Source organism: Cryptomeria japonica, chromosome 8 (genome assembly GCF_030272615.1).
Source record: "Cryptomeria japonica chromosome 8, Sugi_1.0, whole genome shotgun sequence".
Classification (NCBI taxonomy): domain Eukaryota; kingdom Viridiplantae; phylum Streptophyta; class Pinopsida; order Cupressales; family Cupressaceae; genus Cryptomeria; species Cryptomeria japonica.
In genome coordinates this window covers 322,325,722-322,342,117 of record NC_081412.1, presented here as the reverse complement: position 1 = coordinate 322,342,117, position 16,396 = coordinate 322,325,722, and the positions used below count along the sequence as shown (strand labels likewise).

General features: G+C 36.0%; 1 protein-coding gene across 3 annotated transcripts in view; it reads left to right on the top strand.

Annotated features, from left to right (window-relative positions):
• LOC131061504 (probable helicase MAGATAMA 3) overlaps positions 1–16,396 on the top strand; it is a 179,993-nt gene that overhangs the window by 93,290 nt on the left and 70,307 nt on the right. For all 3 annotated transcript variants that reach the window (XM_057995220.2, XM_057995221.2, XM_057995222.2), the window contains exons 12-14: positions 5,906–6,003; positions 6,300–6,419; positions 6,500–6,592. In XM_057995220.2, the coding sequence (XP_057851203.1) occupies positions 5,906–6,003; positions 6,300–6,419; positions 6,500–6,592 (311 nt within the window). The remainder of the gene's footprint in view (positions 1–5,905; positions 6,004–6,299; positions 6,420–6,499; positions 6,593–16,396) is intronic.

Sequence of the window (16,396 nt, the reverse complement as noted above, 5' to 3'; positions counted from 1 at the left end):
TCCAATGAACACTTCTTCAGTTACTGGGTCCAGGTATTTCTTGTTATTTGTTGATGATTTTAGTTGTACAATGTGGGTATATTTTCTTAAACAAAAGTCTGAGCTATTTGTAATGTTTCAAAAGTTTAAGGCCGTAGTAGAAAAAGAGTCTGGTCAACAAATTTTAACTCTCAAGTCAAACAATGGGGGTATTTTGTTGTTTTGATTTCTCCAACTTTTGTGCATATCATGGCATCAAGCGTCAGCTTACCACACCTTACACCCCTCAGCAAAACGATGTTGTTGAGTGGAGAAACTGCACAATAATTGAGATGGCTTGGGCTATGTTGGAACATAAACGTGATCCAAAGAATATTGGGCATAGGCAGTTTACACTACTGTCTATCTTTTGAACTAGTCTCCCACACATGTCATGAAGAAGAAGACTCTAGATGAAGCTTGGTCTAGCAAGAAGCCCAAAATCAATCACTTGAAAGTTTTGGCTCTACAACTTTTGTTTAGGTTCGAGATGCTAATCACACAAAGTTGGATTCCAAGAGTCAGAAACTCATGTTCACCGGGTACACTAGTAATCACAAAGATTACCGATTGATTGATGTACACTGATCGTCTCATATTTAGTCAGGATGTTGTTTTTGATGAAGAATGAGGGCCTTTTCAACTCTCTTCTCCTGTTTTGAGCCCTGAGGATTAGCCTCTAAAGGCTAAGGGTTTGGGTGTTCGTCTTCCCTTAGGTCCACCTGATGGAAGAGATTCAGTAGACTCTGACTTTGAAGTTGTGGAGTCTCCCTAGCATGTTGTTGCACCACCCTACTTTCCTCAGGAAAATCTTGAACATCTTGATGACTTTGTTATTGACATTCCTGGTGATGTTCATCCACCTGTTTTAGATGTTGGTACTTCTACTCTTTGGCCTAAGTGGTGTTCCAAGCAAAGAAACGGGACTCGGACTCGGCTCGGACTCGAAATCGGGACTCGGCGTTAGACTCGGCTTCAGACTCGGTTGGACTCAGGAAAGTGAAAAACTCAAGAAATTTAGAGATTTTTAAAGATTTAAAACATGTTTTAGACACCCTTTATTGAATACACCTTAAAGACACAATAACATCATCAAACTCGGCTCATTTGATTACATACACAAGTATACAACAATCACATAAGCATAAACGCAAATTGTAGCTGAAGGAAATAACAAACATAGATATTTAAATATTGTAAAATGTATACAATATTACAAAACTCATGGAATAAAAAATCCATGTCATCATATGATCATCATCAAATGTTTCATACAAATACCAAAGGTAAATACAACTACAAGCCTATGGCTCAGAGGAGCTTGCACGACAGCACCCTCCGGCCCTGACCCCCTGCGAAGGCGTCTAAGGCAGGTCCTGGATGATTAGACAGCCATGGCCGCTCCCCATGACACCATGCCATACTCACCAACATTAGGAACATCTGTGTCACTATCTGCCTCTGAATCTCTTGTCTGTGCTCGTGCTCTCCGCTCCTCCTCTGCCATGGCTACAATCTCAGCCTCTATATCTACCTGGACGATCCAATCAGTGTCAAACTCGGAGGTTAAATTTTCCCTACTTCTATCGATGCAGTTTCCCCCCATATTTTTTCGACGGGGGTTTGGGGGTAGCACCCCCAAGGTGGGGTCAAGGGGCATCGCATAAAGGCATCGGGTGTTATTTTTCTATTGGCTAACATGTAACCATAATTTTTCTCATTCTCAGGCAGAGGTTGTAGTGAACAAAGACGAGACCATTCATTTTAAAAAAAACTTTTTAAAATGTTTTTTATTTGTCATTTTACTTAACCTAGGCAGTAGCCGAGTTTGGGGCTCAGGACTCGCCGAGTTTGGCGAGTTTTGGAGAGTCTGGCGAGTTTGCTCGCCAGACTCGGACGAGTCCGAGTCCGAGTCCCAGAGACTCGGCGAGCATGACTCGGACTTGGACTCGGCGAGTTTAGGTGATTCATGGCGATTCCCATTTCTATGGTTCCGAGGCTATTGGTGATCTTCAATGATGATGAGCTCATTGAGGGTAAATCGTCTAGACACGAGCAAACAACAACATACAATTAATTTTGCTCTCATGACCAACATTCATAGTGTTTATGAGCCTCAAACATATTCAGAAGCTAAAGGTATACCTGAGTGGGAATAGGCTATGGAAGCTGAACACCGTAGTCTCTTGATGAACCACACTTGGGTCTTGCCTAATCTTCCACCTAGGAAGAAGCCTATTGGCTGCGAATAGGTGTATAAAGTTAAGTATAAGGCTGATGGAACCTTTGATAAGTACAAGGCTTGGCTAGTTGCTAGAAGGTTTTTACAAAAACAAGGCATTGACTATGAGGAGACTTTTGCTCCTACAGCCAAAATGAGTACAATTCAGCTTGTCGTTGCCATGTCAGCCCAATTTGGTTGGAAAGTCCATCAAATGGATGTCAAGAGTGCATTCCTCAATGGTGAGTTGCAGGAAGAAGTCTATATGATGCAACCTCTAGGATTCAAGGTTGCCGGTAAAGAACACCAAGTATGTAGACTGATGAAAGCACTTTATGGCTTGAAACGGGGTCCTCGAGCTTGGTACATAAAAATTGATACGTACCTCAGTGTTCAAGGCTTTTAGAGGAGTCCTTTTGATTCCAATTTGTATGTCAAACCTACTAATGGTGATATTATTCTACTTGTCATCCATGTTGATGATATGATTATCACTAGTAGTTCAACACTTTTGATCGACCAGATCAAATAGAGTTTGTGGTAGTCCTTTGTCATGAAAGACTTGGGACTTCTGCATTATTGCTTAGGTGTTGAGGTTTGGTAGACTGATGTTAGTAGCTTTATCTGTTAGTCAAAGTATGCTAGGAGTCTCCTTGATAAGTTTCAAATGCAAGATTTCAAACCTGCCTCTACACCTATGGAAAAAGGTCTAAAGTTGTCAACCAATTCCGATTCACCTTTGGTGGATGAATCCTCGTTTAGGGAACTAGTGGGCAGTCTCATCTATCTCATTGGCACTAGACCTGATTTCAGTTATGCAGTGAGATACATCTCTTGCTTCCTGATAGCTCCTAATGATGAACACTGAGTTGCAGTGAAGCATGTGCTGAGATATGTGAAGGGCACTTCTAATTTTGGCATTCTATATAGCAGAAGCAAAGGTCCTAGATTCATTGGTTTTATAGACTCAGATTGGGGGGTGATCCCATAATACTGGGTTACACTTTTTAAGTTTTTGGCCAAACTTGACACTAAAATCAACATTTTGCATTAGATCTTTACTTTCTAAAACCTATAGCAGCTAAACCATTAAGAATTTGAAGATGAAGTAAACTACTAATTTGTGAGATTTTTCATATAGATTTAAAATATATTTTTAAAAAAAAATGAGAAATTAATTGTCCATATTGTTATGTAACTTTTAATAACTCAATATTTACAATAATCAACATTTTTTAGAAGGGACATTTATTTGGTAATGCATAACATTTTTTTATAGCAAGAAGGAAATTCTAATTTTTGAAATATAGAATTGTCACACCAATATCTAGTGCATGGATATTTTTTCATATTTTTTTGTTACATATATTTTTTTTGTTTAATTTTTTTAAGACGAGAAATTGTAATTTGGACAGAGGTGTATTCCGTAATGATAACTTTTTTTGTATGCACTTGAATTAACTTCTTTTTGTGTTGAAATGAGGATATCAATATCTAGGGAAAATATTTTTTTTACAATTTTTTTGTCTATTTTTCAAATTTTCTACGTGTGAAACACAATCCTTAATGTTCAATGAAAAACCTACATTCGTAAGCAATAGAACATAAATATATTAAAAATTATACTATTTGGAAAGCTTATAATAAAGACTAAATACTTAAAAAAACAAAACTTCTAAATAAATTCAGATGACCCCCCAAAAGCTAATGTAAAAGTGGTTTTTTATTAGTATTTTGATAGGTGTGAAGGAGAGTCCATTGCAAGTATGATTTAAAAGTAGAGAGGTTCTATCTAAGAAATTTTGATGAAAGAGACTTTGATCTAACTCTCCTCAATTAATTACTTCAAATGGGACCTATTAAAGCTTAAATCATTATATTTTCTAAAAAAGAAATGATTTTAGCAAAAAAAGGATGTACCAAAAAGTGTAACCCAGTATTGTGGGATCACCTTGGGCAGGTTCTGGTTGATGACATGAATTCTACATCTAGGTATGTCTTCAATCTGGGAACAACTGCAATAACATGGACCAACAAGAAGTAGTAGGCAATAGCTCTTTCCTCAACCGAAGCAGAATATCAGGGAATTGTTAAAGAAGCTTGTGAGGTAGTTTGGCTTTGAAGGATGCTTTCTGACAGGCAAATGTCTCAAGTAGGGCCTTCACCCCTCTACTGTGACAATCAAGGGGTGCTCAAACTTGCCTAAAATCCTGTCTTCCATGAACGAACCAAACATGTGGAACTTCATTGTCATTTCATCCGCCAGTTTGTAGAAGACAGATCAGTTCAGTTGTAGTATGTTCCAACTGAGGATCAAACTGCAAACATCCTCACCAAATCTCTGAGCTTGGACAAGCTTGTAAAATTCAGAGGGCAACTTGGTGTAGTTGATAGATTGACTATTAAGGGAGGGTAGTAGATTAATATTTGCATATCTTATAGTTTAATGGCCAATAATGTATTTTAGGAGTAATCTTAGTTAGATTAGTTTCTTTCTAATTTTGTTTCCAGTTATCGAATGTTTCTTTAGGAAACTTTGTTTGTGTAATTTTCTATATGTACATTTGCATTCTTTTAATAATATAATGCAATTACCATCACTTCATTGCATTGAAAGATAGATCCATATTTCCCACTTGATTTTTGGCCTGCAATGACTATAGATTTTCTATGTATTGACAGTGATATTTCAATCATGAAAGTTCATATTTCTCTCTTTTGGCTTTAGGAATTGGGCCAAGCTTTAGCTTATTATTGGAAAAAGTATAAATGGATGAAAGTTTGCAAGCTCTGTGAGTAATCTCTGTTTTTTTTGCTAGGCGAGTTTTTATAGATATAGGAAAAATGCAGGTAAAAATGCTGAAGTGGGTAAAATATCGATTAAAACTTGTTTTTCACACGTTTGTTTGCCTTAAAACCATGCATTTTTTCTTTCCAGATGTCAATTTTTAATTAAATACATTTTGTAATTGAATTTTGCAAAAAAAAGTATGTTCTTAAAAAAAATTCAATATTTTAGTACTTTCTAAGTTGCCTAGATTTTGCCAAATCGAAAATTTTGGGTTTGCCAAATAGTCTCCAAGTTTGAGTCTGCGAACTATGAAATGGAAATTAATATCACCTGTTGATGCCTATATTAAAGTAAGTTCAATTTTTCATTTTGGATAACAATTAGAGCAATATGGTTCATTTCTGTTGCAAGGATTATGAAGTCAAATGCAGGGAGTAGAAAAGAGATTTTTAAGATCAATTGCATTGCTTTTCAGCTTACTAGTACTTACTTTAAGTTTATATGAGAACTCTAAGTTGTACAGATCGGATGGTCAATATAAAGTGTTTAGGATAAAAAAGTGGAAATGGTTTAACACCTTTTCTCTGCCTGGGGCTTGGATTTGTATTTGTTTCTACTGGACATTGACATCAAGTATTTGTATTTGGGTCTTCATTCTGTACATTGACATCAAGTATTAAATTAGAGCATCCATGATCAAATGATTGGATGCATGATAGAAACATAAATATGACATGAACAGAGTACTTAGAGTTGGAATGAATGCACAAGCAAAATTTTGCAGGTCTATAAAAATGTGTTATCCTTGGTGACCAGAACTTAAACTATGATACTCTTCTGTTTTATTGCATGCTGACATAGATGAGTTGTTTCAGGTATACGTGATGAAAATGGGCAAGTTTATAATCCGAGTATTGTACGTGTTGGTTTGCAAGCTCATGATTCTGTGAATGCAGTGACTTTGGATACTCTTGTAAGCCTATATAAATGTGTGAAAGCATATGTGGCATATGTAATAAATAATAAATACATACATACATTTATGTGTGTGGGTGTGTACACACATACATATACATATATTTGTCTACACACACATGAATCTATATATATCTCTGTGTGTATATATATGTATACATGTATGTACATATGTACATGTGTGTATGTATATATACACACACACATGTATATGTATATATGGATGTATCTATGCATACTTTATCTACCCAAAATAAGTGCATGTGAAACTAATTTCATAATATGTCTTGCCAGTTTAAACAACGGAAAAGTGGTACGGATCCATCAACTGCTAAATCTGGTTCTGGTGGGGGTACTGCAGCAGTAACAAGTGATGATACTATTCGAGCCACAATTCTAGATGAAGCTGCAATTGTAAGTTATTTCTAATTTTGAAAGCTAAGATTTTTTGGGGCTTCTTTCTTTATATTCTAGCTTATTGAGTTAGCTGTCAGGTATGCTCCACTCTCAGCTTCAGTGGATCAAGTATTTTCAGCCGTGTTACACGTGGATTTGATGTTGTTATAATTGATGAAGCCGCTCAAGCAGTATGTAAAGCTATTGCCTTTTCAAAATTGTTTCTGCTATATGTATATTTATGAAGACTTAAATTACCAAAAAGGCATGGAAATCAACTTGCTATAACAAGTTGCTGATTTAAACTTTCCTTGAAGTTTATGGCCAACAATTTTCATTTCTTATAATTTTTTATTCAAATTTATTTCTGATATTAAGTAATGAGCACTTTAATTTTAAAATTCTCATCAAATTGTGTTTTATGTTAATGTTTTGTTCACGTAACATACAGCAAAGTAGTACGTATCTAACAGTTAATGTCTAGTCATATTGCAAGTGCTTCACATAGCTGGTACTTGAGTTCTGTACTTCAGTATTTGATTGCCTGTAACTATGAATTATGGGAAGTGAATAAGAGAATTACTATATACAATGATTTTTAAGCTTGGAAGTGTTTTTGAATCTCCTCAGTTTTATAGCTACAGAGTTATTTAGTACACATGCATTAATTACATAATCAGAATATATTAGGCTATGGTGTGTTGGGTACAACTTCTGCTCATCCACATATCCCTGTTAAGGAATCATTTGTATATTCTGTGTTAATTCAATTCACAAAACTTATTTGGCTTGCCTTTCTTCTGTACTCAGTAGATTATTATGTTTTGCTGATAGTTTGTCATTTCTGCATGTTATAAAACCAATTGATGGCATTGGAGCACTTTAGATTTGGTAATCAGGTCAAGCCTTAAACAAAGGGACAAGGCTAAGGCTAAATCGTTCATAGGAAAGGGGGAAACCAAATTATTATAAAAGACAAAATCTTAACAATGATCCACTGAGAAAAGAGGATGGAAAACACAAGTGGATATTTGTAAAGTAATTTAGTATAAAACATCTTATATAATTCTATAATATTGAAAAGGGTACTATAATTGTTCAAGGATAAATCTTGAAGGGTATATTTGATTTAGTAAAAATTAAAATCTAGAGAATGTTGAAAAGGGGATTATAATGGTTCAAAGATCATATATATCATGAAGAGTAAATTTAACTACTAAAAATTAAAATCAAAGATTGTAGGAAACTAACCAACAATTTCATTTTTTCAAAGATAAAGCCAAAATAGTGATCCAAATTTGTAATGTTCCCATTTTCAAGTTTTGTGTAGTGCAGCTGGTGCTAGCAAACTGGGTTGATGTCAACATGATCAAAAGAGTATTTCGATGTCTTTAGCGTGTTCACATAGATTAATGGAGATGATTGACACTTTTTAGAGTGATTTTGGACAATTTGTCCATACTTCTATTTTCAGTACATTACTATTTTAAGTCATAGCTTTAGTCTCATTTCAGCTTCATTATGTACCATATACGATTTCAAGACTTTGGGAAACATTTCTATTTATTAGCACATTACTATTTATAGCAAGCGCTATTTCTGGAAATTGGTCTGAGTCTTAGTTTCCCCCTTAGTCGTGCAGTGCAATATTTTCAATTTTATGGCTTGGCAAATTTCCTAAGGCTAGGAAATAATATTTTATTATTTCACATAAATATTTTAATAAGGTGACTTTATCACTTTAAGTGAAATAACGTGGACATTGGAATTGGAGAAAACGAAATAAAATATTTAAATGATATTTTGAAGTGCAAAATTGGATGTCCACTTGAGGAGAGATAAGTGAAATATTTAAAAAAGGGCAAAGATTTATATTTGGCTCTCATTTTAGATATGTTGAAGCTTATTATTTGATCTTTGGTGAAAACCCTTTGGGTTTTGGGATTGAATGGATCAAAGATCCCTTTTTTGCCCTGAATTGAAAATTTCTGATTTTTCTGCTTGCTGATTGGAGTTTTAGGGGATGTTTGACTTGCGTTTGTTTCCAGTAATTTGGTTTAGGTTTAATGCTTGTTTTGTTTTCAATGAATGAATGATTTGGAATGCAAATATAGGAAAATAAATGACTGATAAACAATATCAGAATCTGATTTTTATAACAGCACAATAATTATTGCACTTTTGAAAGATTTATTTCATTAGGAGGACAAACAACATACCAGGAGTCCAATGCCTAGCCTGGAAGCGAGTGTTTTATTGGATGAATTCTGATCTATTGCAAAATAATGGCATCAAAGTAGAACTAATGCCTCCAATGAGGTTTATTTGCTTCTACTATAATTATCAAAAACAATTATTGGAAGAATTGACAAATCTGCTACTGATTCCTCTAGGCTCCCCGGCAAGATCATTGAATTTTCCTAATTTTCCACAAAGAATTGCTCATATAAATCACATATGCCTGGAAAAGTCGGATAAATCATTTTATTTGCTGATTGCTAATGCCAACAATGAATTTCCTTCCTTATTTCAACCCTAATCATTGCTGTATGAATTATTTGGTATCCCAATTGCCTCCAAAGTGGTACGTCTGGGTGAGGCCACGTAGGCACTGGAAAAGGTTGTGGTTGCCTTTGATTGTTTCCAAAAGCCGATTCTTTTGCTGTTACAAGTCTGCAATTGCTGATAAAGTCTGATTATTGTAGCTCAAACAGGAATTTTGGATGAATTCCTCAGTTCCGTGACTTGGGGTTTCATCCAAGTTCACTTGTCTCTGAGAAGTTTTCATTTCCCAAAGATGATTTTCTACTATTCTGATTTGCAGAGCTCCAAATCTCAAAAGATTCTACAAAAATATGATGAAAAGAATGCCAAAAGCTACTGCACAACTTCTTTTATGCCTCTCAAATTCCAATGCCCAAATTAGGGTTCCAAATTATTAAATTTAATAAACTTTAGTAAACTTTAATCAAGTTTATTCCCCTCCAATAATTCGAACTTCATGAAGCCTTTATTATTCATTAACAAAGGGGCCATTTATTATAAAAATAACTTAACACTTGGTGCCTAGGGAAGTGTGCAAAGGGCCCACTTTATTATGTTTTATTACAAGGTATAAAGTGATTATAATAATTCACTTTATTATTATTTATTTAAATCCAACTTAGGAAATATTAAATATTTCCCAGTTAATTCATTAAATGTTCATTGGACTCAATTTTGAAATCTGACTGAAGACACCTGATTGTAGATCATGTCTACGTCCTGCAGGCCAACTGACAGTTCCTCCTAAAAAATAGGGATCCTCCCTTAAAAATGGGAACTGCCTCCAAAGTCTCCAGAATGATCCTGGAGGTCCCCTGACGCGTCCTGGTCAACTACCAGTCAACCCTTAAAAATAGGGATCCCTCCTAAAATCTAGGAAACTGTTATAAACTGCTCAAAACTGCTTACAAAGCCCCTGCAATGCTCCAAAGCGTCAGAATGAGTCCCCTATCCATACTATTGACCTAGGAAACTCGACTAATAGGTCAACCATCTGTCATCTGCCTATCTCCTAGAAAGGGGACATTACAGTCCTCCCTTCCCGAGATTGCTTGCCCTCAAACAAACACCAAGCAACCTCCTGCTCCACTCTGTTTGAAATGCTCAAGCACCACAAACCATGAAACAACATATTCGAATCCATGTGAATAATGTACCAAGCAAATCAATACCCGGATCTCATATGAAAATGAAGAATATGCTGTAGGAGATGAAGTAGGAGAATGTCAAATGATCACTATAAAGTAACCATACAAGCATGTAGAATATCAAAACAATGTGAAAGCGAACCCCCACATGCCAATGAACCAACTTAAATGGCTACCCAACTTCGCTGTTATAACTCTGATCAGCAATATATGTGATATCAAACATGTCAACAAACCAATGCCAATCAAGGAAAGTCACTCCACACTCCATCTCTATCCCAAAGCTATACCTCCAAACATTCCCATACTGCTGGGAAATCGATGTAGACAATGAAAAGTCTGGATATTCCTTGTGATTCCAACTAGGACAGCCACTAGTCAATAAAAAATCAAGTGATATGAAGTCACTGATCAACAAGGATATTGCTGCCATATCAAAAATATCACGAGACAACCCCATAGAGAAAATATGTGTTTCATCAATGCTCTTAAAGACAACTCGAGTGGCTGGCCCACCAAGAGAGCCATCAATCAAACCACTATCAACATCATGAGGACGATCAAATACCTCAATTGGAAATTCTGAATTATATCATCATCAAATGAATGGTAAACATCATGAACATGTGGAAGACTGATCTTGGCTTGTTGAGCCAATAACTTGGCTTGCCTTGCCCTTTCTTACCAATCATCATTCATCATTTGGGACTGAGTTATATCAGCTGCTCCAAAATGTCTAAACCCAGTCCTAAAATGAGATATACCATGTGACTTATCATGACCAAAGCATGCATCATGTGTACCCATCATAATAGAATTATCATGACTCATTTCCCAATTATTAGAAGCACCAATGTCATAAAAAGGGGAGGATGGATCACCGCTGTTATCAATCAGAGAATTAGGATCATACCTTGGTGGCAAATCTCCAGTTGAGACAAGAACCTTTTTCTTGTAAACTTCATGCTCAAGCTTTATATCTTGAATGCCAATAATTGGAGAGTCCATAGCACTTACTTTTTCTTGAAAATAGTCAGCTAACTCATGAGTATAAAGAGATATAGTGTTGCTGCCCTTAATTAGGGATTTAGGACTGATTGTAACTTTTCTTTTTTTACCTTGTAAGTCTTCAATACTAGAGTACACTTGCATACATTTCACAGCCCTATCTTGTAGCATATCATGCCTTGAAGTAAATCCATTATCATACTCCATCAAGGTATCATAAATTGATTCATGCCCTTCTTCAACTGCTGGTATAAAATCAGAGTTTTGGCAATTTGAAGTTTCAATCTTTACCTCATGCTTATCTATCTACTCATGAATGTTTACCATGCTACATTTCTTGTCACCACTATCCCTCTTGGATTTGTGCCCATGTGATGTCACGATATTGCTGTCCCAACTCAAAGAACTAGATTTATGCTCATACCTTTCTTGAAAATGAATAGAAAACACTAAGAGGCGGGGGGGGGGGCAGTGAATTAGTGTTTTAACACAATTAAAACCTGTATCCACTCATGAATGTTTACCATGCTACATTTCTTGTCACCACTATCCCTCTTGGATTTGTGCCCATGTGATGTCACGATATTGCTGTCCCAACTCAAAGAACTAGAATTATGCTCATACCTTTCTTGAAAATGAATAGAAAACACTAAGAGGCGGGGGGGGGGTGGGGGGGGGGCGGTGAATTAGTGTTTTAACACAATTAAAACCTGAAACCAAAGATTTAAAGTATGCAACACGGGAGACAAATACACAAATTTTATCACGTGGAAAACCCAACAGGGGTAAAAAACCATGGTATACACTCATTCAAATGGGCTCCAACCCAGTTACATCAAAGAGCTCCAACTCTACAACTTAAGGCTTCAACCTCAGTTACAAGGCACCAACCAAATATTCAATGATCACCAACTCTTTCCATATTACAAAACTTAACTGAGTTTCAACTCAGAGACCATTATATTTTTTAAATAGGACTTAAAACTTGAATTTTCTACATTCCACTCTGACTTGAGCAGAACTCTCTTAACAGGTACAACAGCCTACAAGATTTATATAATCAGAATACAGACATTGGAGACAGAAACCCTTGCAAGCAAGCAAGCTTTAACACTGATATGATTATGAGAATTTCTAACTCAAACTTAGAAACAAAATTCTGTCTTCAAGGGCTGCTATCTTGACACTTGATTTTTAACTCTGCACATATTCTCAATAGTTCGTAGCACATGAGACTTGGTACACCCACTTAGCCGAAAAAGGCAATCGAACAATAAGTCACTCAAGAACTGCTTCATATCCACACCCTCAATCCATCTCAGAAAAGCTTAATTTGCTGTATATCTCCCACCCACATAACACAATCAATCCTGTGTTTTCGATTTTTTATTCCCTTCAAAACCAATCTGAGCTTCATAGGAGTAACTGAAGAGTCGGCTCAGAAGAAACAGGACGCTAGACTCGATACGACTCAGTCAAAAAAACAAAAAAACGAATCATCTTTATTTCCTTAAGTGAGATTTATCAAGGTTTTTTTATCCCCTTCACTCACATTTAAAAAAAAAACTTTAGTTACATTCCAACCTTTTTTTTTACATCTAAGATGGCGGCACATGCAATTCCACGATAGTGCCAGAATCGACCAAAACTTATTCATTGCATAGCAGAAATAAACGGCCACTAGAATTCTTTAAGATGACACACAAAAAAAAACATCTCCCATCCACTTCAAAATTAGTCTCTACATTGCATTTTTACTTAATGCTCCAGGAAGAGTATGACACATCAATCCTATGCAGCCATGATACAGAACGTTGTCAGCTTGAAGCAAAACGCCCAGCCATCACACCATCAAGGCATGTGAAGGAACGAACAACTACCACACATAGAGATCGCCATGTAGCACAAAAATACATAACTGCTTCACAAAGCGCTCAACTCGATACTCTTTAGCCACTTACATGAACAGTATTAATAGTTACGTGGTTGTTCTTTCCAAACAAAAACGGCCCTGTTTTGGAAGATAAGCTCTGACAACACAATCAAACAATGCGTTTTTCGAGTACGGCTGAACAAAACATTCGCCACCAAGCACTGTCGCCAAAGGATATACAAGAATGCCACATAACCACAACGAACAGAAAAGAAAGACAAGGCAGATTTGAATACGTGACAAACACATCGCAAAAGTGTCCATAGTGTCCATCCCATCCAACAACAATTAAAACACATAGAGCACTTAAAGTTTCAAACGGAAGCTGGAAAGATAGACATAAATGACAAAAACACAACATTTCCAAGGTGCCTTTATCACTCTTTCTTATATCTTTTTTGAGGGAAGATTGTTTCCTCCATGAGTGCTGGCCTATGAGGTGTGACCTGCTGCAAGTAACATAAATTTCTAGCTGCTGAAGCCGATCTGTCTTTCATTACTAACCAACTCCATGGTATAGTATGCCAAACAAACCAAACATTATCATATTGTAGGATCTTACTATTAGGGAATTTTTTAGTCTCTATAGTCAGCTGTCCGAGATAAAATGCCTCATATGATCTTAGCAATTTTTCTGTCATTGTGGATGATGCATGTTCAATCAAAATGGAATCAATAATGTTTCCTTCTACACAAATAGGTATAATACTAGTGGCTGGTCCACTGAGTGTGTGTCCATTATCATAATAGTTTTGAACCTTGAAAGAACTCTCTAAAAGAGGGAACTTATGATCCTTGTGATGCAAACTAGATAAACATTATGAATTTTCTGAATTATACCTCTTCTCTTGTTCACACACAACATGTTCTTCTTGTTTGTTTACCTCAAGAAGATCTTCCTTTGCACACTCAACTTGTATACATTCTTCTCTTGGAAGAAATAATGATTTGATGTATGATTCCCTTTGTTTTCTTGTATTATCTAGCTGGCTGCATCGTTCCTTGACCTCTTGTAGGTGCTGTCTTGCTTGGGCAGCAAGCATCTTTGCCTTCTTAGCTCTTTGTAACCACCCATCACACATATCTTATGTCCTTTTAACATCTTCCATGGTATGATGTATAAAGTTAGAACCTTTGTGGCTTGAATCCACAATATATACTTTATGTTTGACTCCCAAATCTGGAGTGCCATGTTCTGCTTTTTCTTCATGTGTAGGAATTTTGTTATCATTGGAATCAACTATACTAGAAGATGCATTGTGATCACCTAAAGAATCCATTCCATCATTATCCATGCCAATCTCATCCCCTAGATCAAGGGAAGTCATGCTTATCTCTCCTATAGAATCCTCTTATGAATCTTCTCGCAAAGACGATGAAGCCTCATGTGAGTCACTCCCCAATGCTATCCTTTGTCTTCATGAACCGGATTTGCATGTTTATCAAATTCTTCATGTAGATTTTTGCATACTTCATTCAAATAATCTTTCCTATTACACTGCTGATTTGAACTTATAGATACCAAATCATCATCATCCTCTTCGAGTACACCCATAAATTGTGTGAAGGAAAGGATGTCACGTATTTCCTTAGGAAGAGTGCAATACTTATGGTGGCTGCTAATAATTGCATCATTGAATACCTTGGCATGAGGCCTCTTACTTGTACTTGTTGATGGAGATGAAACCTTAGAGTGCCTAGTTTTCCTTGAATGTGCAACATTTAAACACTGCAATTCTTGATTGTTCTGAGGTTGAGTTTCTCGTAACTTTGTAAGATCCTTTGTTATTTTCTCACAGCTAGGTACCTTTTCCTTCATTGGTGAAGCAGGAAGGTAGGTAACACTCTTCCATCCTTAATTTTGGCCATTGATGTAATTGGCAAATGAAGCAAACTAATTTCTACTTTCATGCTGGTAGAATCATTGCTCTAATAGCACTGAAAGATCCCTTTTCTGCCCTGAATTGAAAATTTCTGATTTTTCCGCTTGCTGATTGGAGTTTTAGGGGATGTTTGACTTGCGTTTGTTTCTAGGAATTTGGTTTGGGTTTAATGCTTGTTTTGGTTTCAATGAATGAATGATTTTGAATGCAAATATAAGAAAAGAAATGTCTGGTAAACAATTTCAGAATCTGATTTTTATAACAGCACAATAATTATTGCAATTTTGAAAGATTTATTTCATAAGGAGGACAAACGGCATACTAGGAGTCCAATACCTTGCCTAGAAGTGAGTGTTTTACTGGATGAATTCTGATCTACTGCAAAATAATGGCATCAAAGTAGAACTAATGCCTCCAATGAGGTTTATTTGCTTCTACTATAATTATCAAAAATAATTATTGGAAGAGTTGACAAATCTGCTACTGATTCCTCCAGGCTCCCAGGCAAGATCATTGAATTTGCCTAATTTTCCACAAAGAATTGCTCATATCAATTATCTATGTCTGGATAAGTCTAATAAATCATTTTATTTGCTGATTGCTAATGCTGACAATGAATTTCCTTCCTTATTTCAACCCTTATTACTATTGTATGAATTATTTGGTATCCCAGGTGCCTCCAAAGTGGTACGGTTGGGTAGGTGAGGCCATGTAGGTGCTGAAAAAGGTTGTGGCTGTCATTGATTGCTTCCAACAGCTGATTCCCTTGCTGTTACAGGTCTGCAATTGCTGATAAAGTCTAATTATTGTAGCCCAAATAGGAATTCTGGATGAATTCTTCAGTTTTGTGACTTGGGGTTTCGTTGAAGCTCACTTGTCTCAGAGAAGTTTTCATTTCCCAAAAATGATCTGTTGCTGTTCTGATTTGTAGAGCTCCAAATCTAAAAAGATTCAATAAAAATATGGTGAAAAGAATGCCAAAAGCTGCTGTACAACTTCTTTTATGCCTCTCAAATTCCAATGCCCAAATTAGGGTTCCAAATTATTAAATTTAATGAACTTTAATCAAGTTTATTCCCCTCCAATAATTTGAACTTCATGAAGCCTTTATTATTCATTAACAAAAGGGCCATTTATTATAAAAATAATTTAACACTTTGGCGCCTAGGGAAGTGTGCCAAGGGCCCACTTTATTATGTTTTATTTTAAGGTATAAAGTGATTATAATAATTCGTTTTATTATTATTTATTTAAATCCAACTTAGGAAATATTAAATATTTCCCAATTAATTCATATAATGCTCGTCTGGACTCAAAACTGAAATCTAACTAAAGACACTTGATTGTAGATGATGTCTACGTGTTGTAGGCCAACTAACAGTTCCCCCTAAAAAATAGGGATCCCCCCTAAAAAATAGGAACTGCCTCCAAAGTCTCCAGAATGATCCTGACGCATCCTGGTCAACTACTTGTAAACCC